The sequence below is a fragment of the Diplotaxodon limnothrissa genome, linkage group LG4 (genome assembly GCF_057381915.1).
Source record: "Diplotaxodon limnothrissa isolate DT_005_m linkage group LG4, D_limnothrissa_male_GT1.1, whole genome shotgun sequence".
In the NCBI taxonomy this organism is placed as follows: domain Eukaryota; kingdom Metazoa; phylum Chordata; class Actinopteri; order Cichliformes; family Cichlidae; genus Diplotaxodon; species Diplotaxodon limnothrissa.
The window spans coordinates 763,404-782,414 of record NC_140599.1 but is presented as its reverse complement, the minus strand read 5'-3'; the positions used below and the strand labels follow the sequence as shown (position 1 = coordinate 782,414).

Sequence of the window (19,011 nt, the reverse complement as noted above, 5' to 3'; positions counted from 1 at the left end):
ACGCTGTGTCACTGCATCATTCCATGTTGGCACTGATCACCACCTGCACTCATGTATATATCATGTATATATCTATCTACGTAGCACTTTTAATTCTTATTCTCATGTCTATTTAAGCGTTATATGACAGTATGTTTGCACTAAGTACCTAATGTTGTAAACCTGCTCAACATTTGGCAATAAAGCCCTTTCTGATTCTGATATAAGTATTGTACAAACTCAGTGAGAGTTCACACCAAAGCTTTTGTTAGTGATGATGTGATGGGCCCGTCTATACACTCAAACCTCGGCTGTTTGATGACACGTTCACTCATTTCACCTTCATCATCCTGGTCGATGGCAGCGGATGTTTATCTAGACGGTCTCGTAGCGTCTTTCCTTCCTTCAGTTATATGAAGCAGCTGAATGTTAGAAACCAGCCCCATGGTCCTGCCCCCAAACTGCACTGCTGCCATGCTGTTTTTCTGTGCAGCATCCAGAGTTTGGTTACATTATCATGCGATCAGGCTCCCAGTATTTCACAGGCTGGTCAGCAAACTAAACGTGCTCCATCAGTGATGGGGTGTTGTGAGCTCGTCTCTCTGCAGCTGCTCCTCGGCTCTCGCGGCGAGCACCTGATGGTGGCCAGTTCATGGTGAAACAACAATGCTGAAGGTCTGTGGTCATTCGTGCTTACCCATCAGAGGCTTCATGTAGGACAGTTTAGTTGGGACTGAACCAGCTGATAAACAACGCTGACACTGTTTATGTGACACCTCTCTATCCTACCCGAGCAATCAAAGCTCTTTATACAACACTTCTCCACGCTTCGCCTACACAAGTCGTGCACATACATACTGAGGCAGCAGGGACCAACTCGGGACTAGCATCAAGCATGTGGGCGAGTGTTTGTTATACTCGAGTATTATATACTCGAGTATTATTATACTGAGATCTTCTCTGACAGCGCTTTAACACACGACTCACCGCATGTCCCCCACAGACTCTTCTGCATGCACGAGAACCACGTGAGCCCAAACGTTGTTTCCCATATTCAGAGTTCGTACGTCTGAATTCAGGATGCGGGCCAGAACGTGGCATCGATCAGAACCTGTGTTTTCACTGGGAACAGTAACCAACGCTACTTCCTTTAAACTTCTAGACTTCATGGTGTGGGGATGAACAAAAGTATTTTACCAGCATAATATAATCTGCAGTATGATCATTGCTTTAACAAGGTAACAGACAGCTTTAAGATGGCCTTAAGATGTTTATGCATAGTTATATTAACCTTGTATTTCAGATGCAGTTATAACTATGTTATACACATTGCATATCTGTGCTTATTTTGAGTTGATGTTCGGTTCATTAAGGGTCTTAAGCTTCACTGGCGTGACTGTCAGATCTGTCAGCTTTAGCGCCTAAACAATTTCGACAAATTTAAGTTAACGGTCCAACCGATAAAGTCCTACTTTTTTGTGATCAATTAACCAGCATCTGTCCAACAGTTTCTGGCCTCATCTCTAAAGTCCCTAAATCAATTTAAGAGTGTCCAACACCCAAGGCCCAAACATGTCATGTTTAATGTAATGAGAGTCCACAGAGTGCTGTAAAATGTGAAGAACTGTTGTTCAGGGCAGTAAACACCTGAACATGGAAGCAACAATTCATTGTTTGGTGAGATTTTCTACAAAGATGCTGGGAGAGCGTCACAACTCAGAAAGTTAGATGTACAGTTTATGAATTTTATTTTTAAAAAAAAGAAAAAGTGGCAGCCAGAAACAATACAAAAGAGAAAACTGAGAATGTCAGAGCGGTCTGTGCAGAGTGCCAACACAGCTGTTACCATCGACACACTGCTCTCAAGCTGAGGAAAGGTGGAACTGAAGGGGTGTGGCCTAAAAGTCCAGCAAGAATCAGTCCAGCAACCGTCTACAAACAGCGTCCTTTCCAACGCCATGGTTACCGTTCAATGAAGGACAGGCTGAGTTTGCGTCTGTGTTAACTTCTCCCATGCAAAATAAACAGAACCCCAAAGAACCCAACGAGGTGTTGGGACAAACCTTCGTATGCTAACATACATTTTGTTGCGTGTATATGACAATGAAGCACCACGCCAATGCACTTGGAACTGAAAGCCACAAAAACCATTTAAATACTGTTAATGTTTGAACAAGTGATGTCTTTAAAATGTTGCTGCGGGAGCGTCAGACTATCGCTCAGACTCTGTATCTGTCCTCTACTAATGACAAAACAGGAACGGAGGGAAAGGCGTCTAACGCATCCTGTACTCCAGCGTCTTTGACATCTCACATAGCTGGCCCCTGAAGTCCACGTCGATGGTGAAGTCCAGGTCCCTCTGCAGAGACAGCAGGTCAGGTTACACAAAGACAAATGAATCGAAGCAAAGAGCGGCCGAGCCGTGCTTACATTGTTCTTGACATTTGGCTTCATGCTGACGGTGCCAATGATCTCCTCTCCAGTCTTCACAGTCAGGTAATCATCCAGGTAGAAGACTGTCTGCTTCCAGTGGGTGTAAGGAGACTCTGGGCCTGTCGGGAGACAGAGCGTTGGTAATCTACACCAGCCTTTATTTTAACCCGCCCCGTGTGTCACACAGTTCAGCTGACTGGCTCCAATCAGCTGACCACCCCTCGCCTGTTCACCTGTAGTCATGTGTCTGTAAAGCTAATTCTGGCTGCAGGCTGAGATGTGAGCTTCTCCTCCCGGATTCGTTGCTGTATAAATAAAACTGAATTTGTCAAAGCAGACACTAATGTCAGCTCACAGTGGTGAACGATCTGTACAACAGCAACGACCCGCCGCCGTTTGCAGGAAGGTCAGTGCGTCCCGTCTGACAGAACATGAAATGTTCAGTATGTGGATGAAGTACGTGAACCCTGAGAACGCCCAGAGCAACAATCCTGCCAACACTGTAAACTCATTCAGGTATGAGACCTGCTTTCATGCAGTGACTATCAGGGCAGTAGAAAGCATGCATACTGGGACACCAGTGTAAAGACAGCAGGCACACTGACTGGTAGAGAAGCCGATCCTCTTATGGCAGCGGGTGAACTCGATGTTGAAGTAGGTAACCAACGCGTGGATGTAGTCGTTCCTCTTCACCTGGAGGCAGAACGGGGACGTGAACGTCAGGTCTTCGGCCTTCACCGTGTAGATGTCCACCTCCTAGACAAAAAAGACAAGATGCCTTCAGACCAAATGTTTCAGGTCAGCTTCAGCCACCCTCTGCCTGTCCCACATCCATTCAAGGAGCAGAGAACGATCCACCTACCCTGACGAGACAGGAGTTGCTGACCAGCTGCTTGGGGTCCACCACATCCACCAGGGGCTCCTTGATCGCCACCTCCTTGATGCAGGACATATCAAAGCCGTACACGTTCTCCCACCCTGACAGAGACAAGACCAGGTTACAGCTACAATGGTCCACAGTGTCCTCTCTGACAGACGGGTCACCGCTCTGAGCGTCTGTCACGTGCAGCGCTGTGCTCGGCTCACCTCGTCCTGTTGACGTTCTGCTAATGGCGAGCAGACTAAATAACCACGTTGACACTGAACGCTTACAAACACTGGAGCACAGCCTGAACTCGGCACCATCACAAGCTTGTATTACACAGTGGATCCAATCTGATGGGCATTTTCATAGTTACATCACAGTGAAGCATAAAAGGAGCCGGTGCAGTGTTTTACACTCATCGCTGTATATCTGACTCTACATGCTGATGACAGTTTGAACCTAAAAGGTCAAACTGGGCTCATGAAACCTGTTCGTGTTGTGACCTTTGATGAAGGCAGGCTGACGAGGAGGCGGCGCTCTGTTGGCGAGTAATGACTTCAGACTTAAGCATTAAACAAAGTTACTTCCAACCATCTCAGACACGCAGCTACTTTCACTCAGTCTTTAGGCCCACTCAGTCCACAGCAGTCTAACTGTGCAGAGAGGTTGGTGTGGTCGGCCGAGTTCAGTCTGCGTGTCCTCATTAGATGTGTGTCAGGTTTGTACTGCTGAGACTGTTTCAGTGCTCAGATTAATCAAAGTCACGGAAACAACAGAATTACTCTGTGTAGTAATTAAAACACTCCATTAAAGTAATCCATTACTTGTGAGTAACAGACCCAACAGTTATGACACCAGAGAGGGGAAATGCCTGCAACACGAGCAAACATTTGACCTCACAGCAGGTCACGACTGCAGCACATCAAAGCCAATCAGAGCCCACGGGTGACGGAGTGAGCCCACTGATGGACGGCTCCTGTGACGGGTCGTTTCCTTTGGTCCAGTTTGGTTTCAGATACAACCGGACTTTGTGTGACGACACAAAAACACACTCGTTTCCTTCACTGTGTGCACGCTTTCACAACGAAGTAACCTTACATGTTGGACACATGACATTTTACCACACCCACTTACTGAATTATTAGAGCGTCCTCAGAGTCGACGACACCAACGATAAACATACATCGACTTAGAAAACGACGCGTCCACAATAAAATCCTAAAACCACCTAAATGTGTTTTTCTAAAACTACAGGAAGCGATTTGGACTCAACAGGTGGGGCGAACGGCAGGACGAGGAAAAGGGAGCGCAGATTAGAATAAATGTAACAGCAGAGCGGAGCTCCCCTCCACCACAGCACGACTGCAGCACCGACACCGGAGACCTCACTGTGCTGGTACCTCGCTGATGTTTGGACTGTAATGTTTCTGCTGCTTCACTTCATGAGTGAAGCTCCACAGCTACACTGGCTCTTTTTCCTCCTCACATTAATGTTCACACTGAACAGTGAACCCAACGTCAAGGACTTCTTCATTTATCTGGATCTTTGTTCTTATTGTGGGACAACTGGGTGATATTGACAATGACCTGCATACAGGAAGCACTCGGAGCACTCACAGTGTATTTTGTAGTCCTTATACTGTCGGTCTTCGATGGCGGTGACGTAAAGGGTTGCTCTGTCTGGAAAAATGAGTCCATCTGGTTTCTGTTATTGTATAAAGAGGGACAAATACACAAGTATTCAGAGAAAAGATCAATAAAGTCAGTATGTTCACACCAAGTGAGCAATAAACGAGTAGCTTAAAAAACCCACAAGCTGAGCCTGGCTCAACCCAAACCCATGCATCTACAGACTTAAGGAGCATCGCAGACGTGCGACAGGAACAAAGGTTTGAGCGCACACACACAAACATCACCACAGCCAACACTGTTTACACAAACAGTCACAAGGACTGTAGCTGTGACAGTTCAGTCAATCCCACACACATGGGCCAGTAGAAAGATATGCTGTCCAATATCATTACTGTTATCAGCTTCATGTAGACATGCTGTCGCAGTCCAACGCCATCATGGCGTAACCGTACTCACAAGCACACACACCTTCATAGAGAACGCATCGAATTCATGTTTTACAAACAACCACAGGACTGAAACAGGACTCACAGAGCTCAAACAAACAGAAGTGCACACTTACCAGCCATTTGTCTCTGGCATAAATAACAGTATTAAGCATGGACTCATAGAAGAGACAGTAGCCCATCCACTCTGATATGATGATGTCTACTCCATCCACAGGCAGCTCCACCTCTTCCACCTTTCCTTTAATGATGGTCACCACTGCAGACACAAGAAGAGCTCAAGTATTTTTAAATATGATCACGTGACTGAAATCATGTTGGCTTCTATTTACTCACCATCATCAAGGTTGTTAGCCTTCACAATTTTCACAGCGTAGTCAGAGATGCTGCTGCACTCGATCTACGGAGATCAAACACAAACGCATCAAGAGACCGTCGCTAGCTGTGAGTGACGCCATTACCACTGATAGGTGAATCAAACACCTACCCCTATAACCTTCTTGGCTCCGGCTTTGGCAGCAAACATGCAGAGGATACCCGTCCCACTGCCCACATCAAGCACCACCTTGTCCTTAAAAAGGTGCTTGTTGTGGAACATGGAATTGCGGTACGTGAGAGTGCGAACTTCATCCTTCAGCATCTCCTACAGCACAAAGCAGGATTCATGACACACAGGTTTCCTTGAGTTACGCTCTAAACAGATTACGAACTAGAGAAATACCTCGTGAATTCCAAAGTGGGCGTATGAGTCAAAGTAGTAGTCCTTAGATGTCATGTCCTCCGCTGCAGGCTTGGCTGAGCTCTCCCCCTGGGAAACCTCACAGTAGACCAAGATCGTCTCAATTAAACATCATCTTTGCTAAACGCAGTCTCTGTATCAACAACAGGCGTGTAGGACCATGATGATGATCACTATAGTAACAAGTTTCAGGGCTGGGAACAGGAACAACTGTTCTAGAAGCAGCAACACTGTTAATAACCAAAGCTGCAGCTGCACAGTCTCCAAATAACTACTTAATGACATGATTAGAACTTCCCGTCTTAGTGATAAGAGCTGATAAATCTGACAACCAGCAGCTTTGTTGGCTCCCTTTACAATTAGATATATTAATATAGCAACTCTGTGGCAGCCTTACAGTCCAGAGTTTGTTTACACACACACCAGGTATCAGCATCATCCACAACCATAAGCATCGATCATCTCTTGCAGGGGGAAAACCCAGAACAGGGCTGAAGGCGGCAACAGCCGAACCAGTGATGTCCTATTGTGTACTCCGACAAGATGGCGCTCCACGTGCTTTAGACACGGGGGCTGAAAACACGCACGTTCCCAGTCCGGCTTCACGGACTGAGTTAAACGGGTTAGAGTTTTTAAAACAGACTCCACGCCGGGCTGAATACACGTGGCCCACTTTAACGCGAACTCTGGCCGAACAAAAGATGGTGGCACATGGCTGGTAGAAATCGCGCGCGCTTGGCCTTCCTCGATAACGCTGGGTTTCCACGTGCACACTCACGACCTCCTCTGTAGCTACCGGCTCGGGCTCAGTACAGCTAGCACGTTTGTTCACCTCTGTGAGAGGCAGAGCACCTAAAGCTCCCTACAACGTAGTTCTTTATCACCCTGAGGATGCTAACGCGGCTAGTTCAGCGCTGCTGCCGCCTGTAAACTGCACCAGAGGGAAACGATCGTGGCAGAAGTCGCATGACATCTGTTAAAGAACAAGTTTATGGATAAACTGTAAGAAAATACCAAGAAAGAGTTCAACTCTGTAGCACAGCTAGCTAACGAGTTCAAAAGCTAACACGGTAGCACCCATGCGGTCCACGACAGGCTCGCTCCATCGCCAGCAGCCGGTGACGCGTCAGCTGAAAGGACGGTTCTGTTCTTCCAGCGTCCAACAGCCGCGAGGATGCGGCACGTGCTGGGTGAGGTGTCTGGCCTTTCTCGGTCACATATGTTAGATGAATGAGCGCCAACGGTGCTAAAGCTCTATTAGCCTTAGCCATGTTAAAATGGATGCATCACTAGCTGGTACGCATGTGCTAAGTAAAGGTAAAAACATAACCGTGTACGCAATGTGGCGTGACTGTATAAAATGACCGCGTGTCGTCTCCAAAGATAAATATAAGTGAAGCTTATTTCCACACTAGAAGACCTTACCTCCATCCCTTCTGCTGGCGCCGCCATTTCGATCATCTACCCAGAGTAGCTGCGTGGGTCTGTAAGCGTCTCCCTTTGTCCCGCCCACGACGGCCAACGTTTATCTCTGATTGGTGCAGACGACAGGCCCGGCCTCCAAATCAATCCGGTTTTTAAGTTATGACGTAAAACCCTGCTTCCGGGTCCAAACTGAACTGCGTCCATTAAGACTGTTGTGTTTTTAACGTGTTTGAATACTTCCGGTCTTTTTAAGTCCCTAATAATAGTCTGTGATCACTTGGTAACCTTCACTGAAGCATCTGTGAATGAATGCAAACAATCCTGTATGCGTGGCATCGTTGTTAGAGGATTTCACCTCTGCCCCCCCCCCCCCACACACACACACACAAAACTTTATGTGTGCGTATAAATGTGTGTATAATATTAAGGATTGTACATTAACATGAAACTGTTGTCGGAACCACACTGAATTTCACCAGAGAAACACACACACATATGAAGAGAGAGAGAGTATGCATTGTATGCAAACAGCTACCAGACAGCCATCATAATTCGTCATACAATGAGAACAGGACAAATCAACAACTGACAATAACTAATTAATATTAAAATCTGTAACATAATGTATTATTTGGAGTTTAGTCTGTTACTGTTACTGTTTTTACCATTTCTTCTTGGAGCAACTGTAACCCACATTATTTCCTTCGGGATTAATAAACTATTCTGATTCTGATTGTTTCAGGATGAGCTGCCATGATCCAATCACACATCTGCTTACCTGCATCTGTTGCTCGTTTCTCCTCTTCTTTTCTATTTTTTCTAAACTGAGCACCTGATGGCTTTGAACCTTTCTTGTCCATCTTGGTTTTAATTTTGCACTCCAGTATGAACACCCATTCCCCAACCCAAGGATCACCACAACATAACCTAACAGACCTACACCTTCGTTCACAGATTCACTTTGTCTAGGGTTTATTTCTGGGATTTCACACATTTCAAATCATGAATACATGATGGGCTTGGACTGACAACATTATGAATGAAATGTGCTCTATCCCCAGATAGCAAGGAGACATCGTTTCAATGTTTAGTCAATATCAGGTGATTCTATTGAATCACTGTTGAAATCTGACGTTGACCTAACGTCACTCTTGCACCCTTTAACATTGAAACAATGTCAGATATTGAATCACTGTTGAAGTCTGATGTTGATTTTCCATCACTTCGCACCCTTGGTTACTATTGAAACAACAATACAATTTGTCATGTCCATAATAATATTCCTATAATATGAAGCATCTGGCATTATGAAATAAAAAAATGACAGACATCTGTATCAATACCAAAGTAATTTATTACATTAAGAAAAAAAAGTTTCTTTGTTACAGGTATTGGTTATAGGTCACTTATTATTTTATTTTAAGTTTACTCAGGGATCGAGCTGGATATCGGGCATCCTGCACCACCCATGTGATCTGGAGCGTAGAGGAGACATTTCTGCACAGCTTGGCCGAAGGCAAACTCAGAAACAGCGTTTACCCCACCGGCTGAGTCAGGCCATCTAGGACACAAACACAAAAAGAAGGGGAAAAGGCCAAATTAGAGCTTAAATATGAATAACCTCTTGTCAGTTGTCTTCAGCAGGGAGAAATTATGGGATTAATATGAAAGTCACAAGGAAAAAGTCAGCAAACTGCTGCATCACTTTGATTCTCAAAGAGCCATTAGCTGAGAAGCTCAAAGCCTAATTTTCTAATAATGAATAAACCAAACTACTGGCAGTGAAATGTATTTCTATTTCTATTTGTTGGATCTCCCAATGATAGCCTGCTGTTGTATATTCAATCAGAACATACAGGAGAAGGCCATTTTAAGCAGTTTAACTGAATTTGACAATTTCTAAAGTTCTGGGTTACAAAAGTACCAGAACCTTTAAGAACTTACCATTGCTTTATTCACCTCCGGTCATTGCACTTCATCTCATCTATGTTGTTAAATGGCTAATCCAGAGGCAATACCCCAGCATCAACAGGGTCAGTGCTGCAGGATTAACCGAAGGCTCTGAACTCCTCACGGAGGTCCCCGACTTCTCTGATCAGCTCGTTTATCATGATTACGTTTTTGGAAGGCTGCATCTGTTGACAAGAACAATAACACAAAGAATACTGGCTTGTGATAAACTGGATAAGCATTGTGATGAAAAAAAAAAAAGACTATATCCATAAGTGATGGCTTCACATTTTGCATTCAGGTTTAAGTAGTTCAATCTGTTAAAACTGTTTACAATTTAGCCTTTTACATATAAATGGTATATGATAGCAAAGCAAAATATGATGATATTCAGCAGTATAAATTAGTGTTTTGAAGTTAAGATTACAATGAAATTGTGATGCAGCTCATTGTTTCAAAGCATACCGTCATTAGAGAAGGTACTGAACGCAGACTATTTGCTGGGGAGGTCGCATAGCTGTGTAGGTTGGCGAAAGGAGCCGGTAGCTGGCCCGAGCATCATGATGGTTGCTAGAAGTGAGTTGGGGGGGCAGACTGCAGAGTGGTGGAGCCTGTATAGAAAAATGTTTAAAAAATTAAAAATTACATACAACTCGTCTACAGAGGTTCCTGTTCTCACACACACATATATACACACACTAAACATTACATTATTACCTGGTACTTTCACACGTGGGGCCTGGGGAAACCTTTGATTTTGGAGGTTGCTCATCATCAGTCTGTAACTGTATAAGGGATTTGGTCTGAAAGAAAACAAAATATCAGTATTGTGTTTTTTGTTTATTTTGCTTTAAGTTACAGTAAAATTTACATCACACAAAAATGCTTAAAAACTAGCAATAATTTGAAGACACGAGTATCTTACTTGTTTATGGGTCGATTGTACTTTACTGATCTGAAATGAGAAAATGGAAAAAAAAACAATGTCAATAAAAAGAGGAAAATAATGTTATTCAAGATAAGCTCCAGGTAGGAACGTTCATTATTAAAGTCGCGGAAATGTAAAGTCACGTGATCATTCGGTCTCAGGTGACTCTTTCACGTGTTTATAAATGGAAACCGGTGCGGTCAAAGCTTCAAGTGTAACACACGCATTGTATGCATTTGTAGCGGCAACTTTCTGGATCATATTGCACACATTTGTAAATCGTTTGTGGGAATTAACTCTGTATACAGCAGCCATAGAGCGAGAGCAAGCCGACCGCACGGCTAACAAAAGCAAATCGCCTTATAACGGAAAGACATGAATGTGGGTCATGGAAATGTTTTCTTTGTTCAGCGTTGGTGTTGTCTGTGAAATTTATACTTTTCTCCTTCTGTTTAAGTTAGCTTTAGTAATATCATACATACGTCGACCTTCCAATAACGAATAACTAAATTCTCACATTCTTATCTGATAAAGCCGAGAGTGTCGTGCACAAACTCAGACTGTGTCTCCGGTGTTCTGACAAAACGTCCGGTCAACTCTGCTGAGCTTAAATGGAATTTTCCCGCAGCCTGATGGGACGTACCACTGTGAGAGGGGTGCTATGGAATAGTCCAAGTGGTAGCAGCTTTAATTTCCCGCTCAACCATAAATCGATGGTTTTTCAACGTGATTGTTGTCACCTTGTCAACTATAAATAGATCAACAATCAACGATAACAGAACAACGGTGAATCAATGTTATTTCACTGTCAGTGTCAGGTTCCATCAGTATTTTAATGTTCTTTCAACACTGATTTTGACATTTCAATCCTGACGATTCTGATGGATCAGATGAAAAATCAACATTAGTTCAATGTCTCCTTGCTATCTGGGTCTGGAAGCAGCCGGTCCCCCTCCCCTTTTGACGGGTTGTGTGTGAGACTTTAAATTAGAGATGGCACGATACCACTTTTTTATGTCCGATACCGATACCGATATCATAAATTTGGATATCTGCCGATACCGATATGAATCCGATATAGTGTTTTTTAATCAACAAAACTGTTTTTTAAATATCTTGCTGCATTTTGTATAAGTTCATACTCAAGTTTAAAACAACAACTACACTAAAGCTATTCTGTTATACCTATATGAAAAAAAAAATATTTCATAGTTCAGCAATACTGATCAATCTAATAAACTTAAACCTGCACCATCCTCCCTATTCTGGTATTTTAAAGAGTACTTAGCATAAATATTAAGCAACCTAACTAATAGGGTTCCAACTCCCAGCAACAACAAAAATAAATAAATAAAAAATAGGGAACCACCCCTCACGCTCCACCTCATGATGCTTAATCGACGTAATCAACCTTAATTTGATGCAGTGTGAAAAAAAATGCACAGAAATCAATTATTTTTCAAGAAATATTAAATAGATTCAACATCTTTCTTCAACAAAATTGCAGACTGCACAGATGGTACCTTCCCAAAGGAAAATGTACTATAGCTTACTTAACAGTTACTATATACAATAATGGACTTCTATACATTTTACATCAGATTAAAACTTTGGGTGTAAGATTCAGATAAATATTAAATAATTAAAAGCTAGACATTTTAAATGAGAATAAGAAAGAAAAGTATGTCTTTGTGCCCCCTTTTCCCTGTTAATGCCCTATCGGCCCCCCTGGCTAAACTTTGCTAGATCCGCCCCTGCACAGTTACCAGCGTCAGCTACGTAGAAAAAGATCCTGGAGTAGAAAGTAATATTAAATAAATTCTAACAACAGCTGATCAAGCTTAAACGTGCTGCTGTTGTTTATCCGCTGGTTTCCTCTTTCTGGTGCAAAGTGGGCCAAAAACAAACAAGAGACACGGACTTGCGACAGAAAAGCCGATCAGCTGATCATTGATCAGTTTCATGATTGAAGTAGCAGCCGGAGAGCGAGAGGCAGTCGCTCGTTAAGCTTAACGTGGGAATGCTTTACAAACATTCAGAGATGGACTTACACACTTGCTTTACTTCTCTCGGGGATAACTTTGTCAGAGATGAAATGCCGGGTTGCTAGCGAAGCTCCACATGCTATCCAGACCACCGACAGGTCCCGCATGCCACAGCCGCTCTATCACGTGATGCATACTGCTCCGACGTGCTAATGTTCTGAGGTGAGTTACGGCGTGTTGCAAGTTTTGTGAGGTGCTTTCGTGATATTTAATGGATCGGATTACATTCTTTATTTTTCTCCGATATCCGATCCAGTAATTTAGGTCAGTATCGGACCGATACCGATACGTAATATCGGATCGGTCCATCTCTACTTTAAATCATCAAACTATAAAATATAACTAGAGGAAAAAAAGAGACCTCTACTCATGCTGGGCTACAGGAGGACAGCATGAGAACAGGAAACAAAAAACCCCTCCTCTGCACAGAAAGCACATAAATGTCCACAGTATAACATTATAGAGCCTAGAGTATTTAAAAGTAGAATGGGAGGCAGAGCCTTCAGTTTTCAGGCCCCTCTTCTGTGGAACCAGCTTCCAGTTTGGATTCGGGAGACAGACACTATCTCTACTTTTAAGATTAGGCTTCCCGGTCTGGATGGGCCTGGGCCCCCTTTCCCTGGTGGGTCGCGGAGTATGGGGGTGCCTACTGGGGTCAGCGGGGGAGCTGGCCCCAGGGAGGGGTCACTTGCCCCTCCCTTCCTTCCCTCCCCATCTCCAGCTGCCTCCCTCTTCCCGCTCCACCACAACCACCCACACATGCAGGACCTTGGAGTAGGGGTATGTCACCAGGGTGCAGAGGAGACTACCCCCCCCTCTGTCCCCTTCTGGCTGCCTCTGCCTCAATTTTATCCCACAACTTAGACATTCACATTATTCACACTCTCATTACACATACATATAGGATCTTGGGGGTGGGCACGATACACGGAGTCCAAAGTACCATCAGGGTGTACACCCCACCCCTGGCGTCGTTGCCCACCTCTCAATTTTAAATACACGTAGACATTGAGGGCTAGCAGGAGGGACCATGCGCTTACCTGCTGCTCTCTGGCAGGTAGCTCCATGCCCTCCTGGGTTTTAAATGCACCTTAGAACACACATGCATCAACACTACAATGAGCGGGTGGAGGGAGGTTTGGAGTCTTCTCTCACCCCCATTCTCTGCGACCTGCTGGAGCGGGGGGGCTAGGAGGAGGAGTTGGCCGTCCGACTGCGGTCTGGAGTGTGGGGCCTCCCTGCTGCTGCGGAGTCGGGGCGGTCTGCCTCCCCCCACCGCAGGGAAAAGGGTAACACCACCTGGGTCTGGGTGCAGTTCCCCCCTCCAGGGGCGGGGGCACCTAGACCCGGTTTGTAGAGTACGCTTGGGGAGTGTGATCGTGTGTACAGCGTCTCTTTATGTCTGTCTCCACGTTGGTTGAGTGTGGAGTAAGTGCATATGAGAGCATGAGGGTGGGAATGGATGTTTGTATCTGTGTGTGCCTGTATGTCTGTGTCTATATGTCAGGTTGGGTGTCAGGCGCCACCTCTCTGGGGACATCTCAGGCCCTCCAAGGTTTGGAGGCCTATCTCCCCCTACCACCACTTCCCCTGCCAGTGGCGGACCCCCTCAGACATCGGTGCGTTGGTGGTTCTTTGTGTCCGGGGATGGGCGTCCAGGTACACACCGGCTCACTCCTTGGCGGCCGCTTATCGGGGCTTGGAGCCTGGGGCTCGCTCGGGCCACTTCGGAGGTGGGGTGCCCCCGGCGTCTCGGCCTGGGGCTCGGTCACTCAGGCACAGCTGGCTGCCGGCGGAGCTCACGGGCGCGTCACTGCAACCCCCCCTGGCTTCTGCTCCGCGGCTGCTGAGTGAGCCCTCATCTGGGACTCTCCTCAGCTCTTTCTGGGACAGTGGCGTGGCTGCCCCTCTGTTGGTCTTCCTTGGTCTCTTGTGCTCTGGGGGCCTCTGGATGTCTGGAGTTTTGATCTCCTCCATACCTGCTTCATGCCCTGGAGGACGGGGCTGTGGCCCCCCCACACCCTCTAGCAGATTATTACATGAAGGAACCTTTTAAAAAACAAAAAACAAGCGCGTCCATGCTCACAGGTGTACACACGGGTGATCACACCCACAAACTACACCCTTTTTGGCTCCTACCTCAAAGCACACTGTGTTCTGTTGATCTTATGTGCTGCACAATAATGTTTAATATTTAGTATTTACTGTCATATTCCCATAGATCATTGTGATGTTGTTTATTCTGTTACTCTTGTTCTCTTCTGCTTGTTTTCTTTTTTCTTTCTCAGCAGGTGATCCAGGTGATCGATAGATGGATTTTTTTCTCTGCTTATTCTGTTGGTTTTTGTCTTTTGCCCTTCTCCCCCGTCCCTCTTCTCAGCTGTTTCTCTTTCCCTCTTTCTTTCTCCCCTTCTTTCCCCCAGTCAAGTCTGTCTCGTATTCAGTAAGTGAAAATAAAATAAACAATAAAAGGTGAATCAAATGGACCATTACGGCAAGGCTGGGATGGTCAGTTTGGTAAAGTAAATCCGTTGGGCATCTTTGTTTGCCTTTAGACAACAATTCTGATGCAAAAGAGCCAAACGGGACAGGCAAAAAAAAAAAAAAAATGATTAGGCTTCAAACTTTCCTTTTTGCTAAAGCATATAGTTAGGGCTGGATCAGGTGACCCTGAATCCTCCCTTAGTTATGCTGCTGGTGGATTCCCATGATGCACTGGGTGTTTCTTCTTCACTCACTATGTATTAACAGACCTCTCTGCATTGAATCATATCTGTTATTAACCTCTGTCTCTCTTCCACAGCATGTCTTTATCCTGTCTTCCTTCTCTCACCCCAACCAATCACAGCAGATGGCCCCGCCCCTCCCTGAGCCTGGTTCTGCCGGAGGTTTCTTCCTGTTAAAAGGGAGTTTTTCCTTCCCACTGTTCGCCAAAGTGCTGCTCATAGGGGGTCATATGATTGTTGGGTTTTTCTCTGTATGTATTCTTGTAGGGTCGACCTTACTATATAAAGTGCCTTGAGGTGACTGTTGCTGTGATTTGGAGCTGTATAAATAAAATTGAATTGAATTGGTATCAGACATAGTGGTGCAATCTAATGATTAATATTTTAATTGATGCTCAGTGCTGCATGTTGCATCCTAAATGTTATGCAGCCATCTGCTGCCAGCTGCCACAGAACTGCAGCATTGTTGTAGATCAATGTCCTAATGCTGTGAATCTAAGACCTGATCATGTTATTGGTTTCAAATGCCTTTGTTTAGACACTTTTTGACCCTGTCCATTGAACGGTCCTAAGATGGCATATCTGAGTGCCACCGCTCCCAAATAACTGAATGGAAACGTGCAGGTAAACAGACACATTAGCTGGAAACCTGTGCTAGGAATCTCATTGCACGAGGACCAATGAATACCTGTGCAGGTGAAACTGCATGTCATTTGCATGTGATGTTTTCAGTTCTCACATATTATTTAAAACAATAACGTCTTTTATGGTTAAATCCTCACTGCAGTTTTGCACAAACTGTAAACACCAAAAATGATTTTAAATTCTCTTAAAATGTAATACTGGGTATTTTATTATTTTTTATTTTATTATTGTTATGTTCTTTCTTAATATACCTGTACACTTTGTACATGTTCATGTAAAGCTGAGAAACACGAGCATTACAGGTAAATGTTGCTACACTGATTATCTGTATATGACAATAAAACACTTGTCGACTGGACACTACAGCTTAGCACTGTTAATACGAAAGCCTACTTTTAGCATACTTCCGTCGGGTCGGCTTCCCTGTCGCTCAGTCGTAGCCTGTTTTCCATACAAATGGGTTCATGGCAGAGTTGCACTGTGTCGGTACAGCCACATATTGCCGCAAGTTGTCCAATCAGCAATAGGGTCCACTCGAACGACGAAAAGGAGCGTAGGCGTTCACGGGAGTGCTGCGCGGTCACGTTATTCTGCTGTCACGAGCCTGATCCGAGCCGTACAGTGCAGGCTAACGAATTGGAGCGGACATCAGCTATTCAGGACATAATATTTTTAACCAAATTTAGTGCGCGAATAGAGAGCTCAAGGAAGTCCGACCGCTGGTTGGTATTTGAGACGCTCTATTGAGTTATTCCGATCGACCGGTGATGTGCTCCAGTATTTGAATGATATTGCTAGTCAGCTAGCTAGCTGTTAAGCTAGCTTTACGTTACGTGACTCGAAGTAATTGAACAATATACTCTCGGACAGCATTCTTACTAACACGTCTGAGTGCATTTAGCTTTAAGACATTTATCAGTAGCCGTTTTTATCTTTAGCAAATTTTTGTGGTATGAGTTATACGTAATTTCCAATCCAAGGTAGATGAGGATTGAATGAAATAACGTTAGCTTGCCATAGCCAAGGAAACAAGCCAGCTAACAGGGATAACGTTAACTTATCCCGCTACTTGTTGATAGACTGCCATCCAGCGGATCTAGTAAATGCTACCTGAGTTACCCACCTAAAAGCATCGACCGAACCTGGTAGGCAGCAGTCAGTCACAAAGTTGCAGACAGGCAAACGGCTACTACTAAACATCAAGTTTGCCATCGTCGACTCCAGTCCGCTGTGAGAGGGTGACCGGCATCAGTGTTTTTCGGAGAAGGCCAGAGTGAGGACAGAAACCTGCAGACATGCCGGCTGTGTCGAAAGGAGATGGAATGCGCGGATTGGCTGTTTTCATTTCGGACATTAGAAACTGTGAGTTACCTTTCTGTATGCTTCTTCATCATATGTGTTGTTATTTCATTGTGTCGTCAAAGTTGACATGGCTAATGTCGTTGCTGGTGATCGTCTCACACGTCATGCAGCGTTGTCATGTGGTAACCTCGACGCAGAAAGCTGTATCTAAAAAATCAGTTTGGTAACGTTTAGTGAAACAATCAATGATTTCTTACGTATTGACAGTAACGTGACGGTGGTGAAGTCACCTGCAGGAACAGAATAAGCGATGTTAGGCTTGGAGTGGCGGCGCTGATCAAACGCTTCCTGTTGTGTAGTTGTACATGTTGGAGAGCTCGGGGACGAAAGTTCATTGAAATTTAGTGTCGTGTCAGGACGCTCCACATGCAGGGAAGGAAGACTGAAGCTCACACGGAAACCAGTGGTTGGTATTTAAAACAACAACAAAAGGAGCAAAGTATAAAAAATAATAATAAACAATACTATTACGTGTAACAAAATGCTACATATATCCAGCAATTGACTGCAAAGTTTTATATAAATGTCTTTTTTTGTCAGTTTCCTAGTAATATTTATTCCAGTAATGACGTGAATACCACTTTTCACTGTTACTGAGTAGTAACAAGAACATAGGAAGTAGTTGCCATCTACTGTTTCCTTTTTGCTGTGATTACACATGCCAGTGCTTGATGTGCTTGTCACTGCACACCTGACAGTTCTTCCAGGCTTACACTGACAGGCAGTAATGGCTACTTCATGGTCGAATGTTTGATACCTCCAGCTTTCACTGTGTTATTCTGCCTTTTGGGCACATTTAAAGAGAAATTCAGCAGAAAATAAAAATGTGGACCAACAACTAGTAAAAATGTTCAAAGTGACGAATATTGCAAACATTTGCAGAGGCGTCTAGATGACTTGTTTTCAAACGTGCTGTATCAGGCAGGCAGACGTCTCCAAACACATGTGATTTGTAGCCTTGGGAAATACACTGGATTACATGTTATCAAATACTCATTTGAAATAAATAGTAATAACATGACAGGCTGTATTGGAATGTTATTGACAAAAACCTGTGAGAATGAATTTCAGTCTTGTTATGTCAGCAACACACTTATGTAAATCAGACTGTGCAACTGGTTGTTTTTTGTCTTTATATTTCATTTGGAGGTACTGGATGAGGCGTATCTGTGCTAATGGAAGCCTGTTAGAAACAGTTGTCTGCTGCCTGGCCAGTTGGGGAGTGTACCACTTCTTGGGCAGATGTTAGTTAGAAAGCTTTAACTCATCAGCCATGCTGGTTGGTAGCCGTCTATCGCTGTTTGAGCAGGAAGGCGGGCTGCAGGATGACCCATGATTAAATCCCATTCATTTATCATCATCATTGCTTTTCATGGTAAAAATGTCTTTTACTGACAAGCTCTTTGGCTTCTGCTGTTCCAGTGTTGCTTAACATTATAGCTGTTTAAGCAGAAAGTAGATCTGTCTTTAACTGTAGTGTTACTTCTTCAGACTAAACACGAATTAGGTCAGTGATTGGCAAATGCAGGCACATGGTCAGTAGGGCTGAACGATTATGGAAAATAATCTAATTGCTATTTTTTTTGCCCCAATATTGCGATTGCGATGCGATATGCATTATTTTTTAAGGTCTTTGTCTTCTGTATTATTAAACAAAGACAAGCAATACATCATATAGTATGGCCAATACTATATTACATTAATTTTAAACTGTTCTTTCCTGGAAGACAGACCTCTGTTATGATGACATGAGGTGATGCATGAATTGATGACTGACATTTTTATTTAACTTCTTCAATCACAACAGTATATTTGAACATACACAATAGTTTATTT

General features: G+C 44.2%; 2 protein-coding genes across 5 annotated transcripts in view; one reads left to right on the top strand and one right to left on the bottom strand.

Annotated features, from left to right (window-relative positions):
• Nucleotides 1-1,641: 1,641 nt before the first annotated feature.
• On the bottom strand, nt 1,642-7,593 carry prmt1 (protein arginine methyltransferase 1). 2 transcript variants are annotated; one of them, XM_085351235.1, is made up of 10 exons: nt 7,520-7,593; nt 6,077-6,163; nt 5,843-5,998; nt 5,692-5,755; nt 5,472-5,614; nt 4,895-4,982; nt 3,275-3,390; nt 3,018-3,168; nt 2,410-2,531; nt 1,642-2,338 (listed from the first exon to the last, which is right to left on the bottom strand). In XM_085351235.1, exons 1-10 carry the CDS (start codon nt 7,553-7,555, stop codon nt 2,255-2,257), a joined length of 1,047 nt encoding a protein of 348 aa, XP_085207361.1. In that variant the 5' UTR covers nt 7,556-7,593; the 3' UTR covers nt 1,642-2,254. The 2 variants fall into 2 exon arrangements, with proteins under 2 accessions (XP_085207361.1, XP_085207360.1); XM_085351234.1 differs by having other exon boundaries at nt 1,644-2,338; nt 6,077-6,172.
• Nucleotides 7,594-16,407: 8,814 nt separating this feature from the next.
• ap2a1 (adaptor related protein complex 2 subunit alpha 1) overlaps nt 16,408-19,011 on the top strand; it is a 37,958-nt gene continuing 35,354 nt past the window's right edge. For all 3 annotated transcript variants that reach the window (XM_085351233.1, XM_085351232.1, XM_085351231.1), the window contains exon 1: nt 16,408-17,175. In XM_085351233.1, coding sequence (XP_085207359.1) covers nt 17,109-17,175 — 67 coding nt within the window. In that variant the 5' untranslated portion in view covers nt 16,408-17,108. The remainder of the gene's footprint in view (nt 17,176-19,011) is intronic.

Coding starts and splice junctions, on each gene's coding strand:
- prmt1 (XM_085351234.1), bottom strand. CDS start 7,555: ATGATCGAAATGGCGGCGCCAGCAGAAGGGATGGAG. Junction 3,169..3,274: donor GCAACTCCTGTCTCGTCAGG/GTAGGTGGATCG, acceptor TTTTTTGTCTAG/GAGGTGGACATCTACACGGT. Junction 2,339..2,409: donor AGCCAAATGTCAAGAACAAT/GTAAGCACGGCT, acceptor CTGTCTCTGCAG/AGGGACCTGGACTTCACCAT.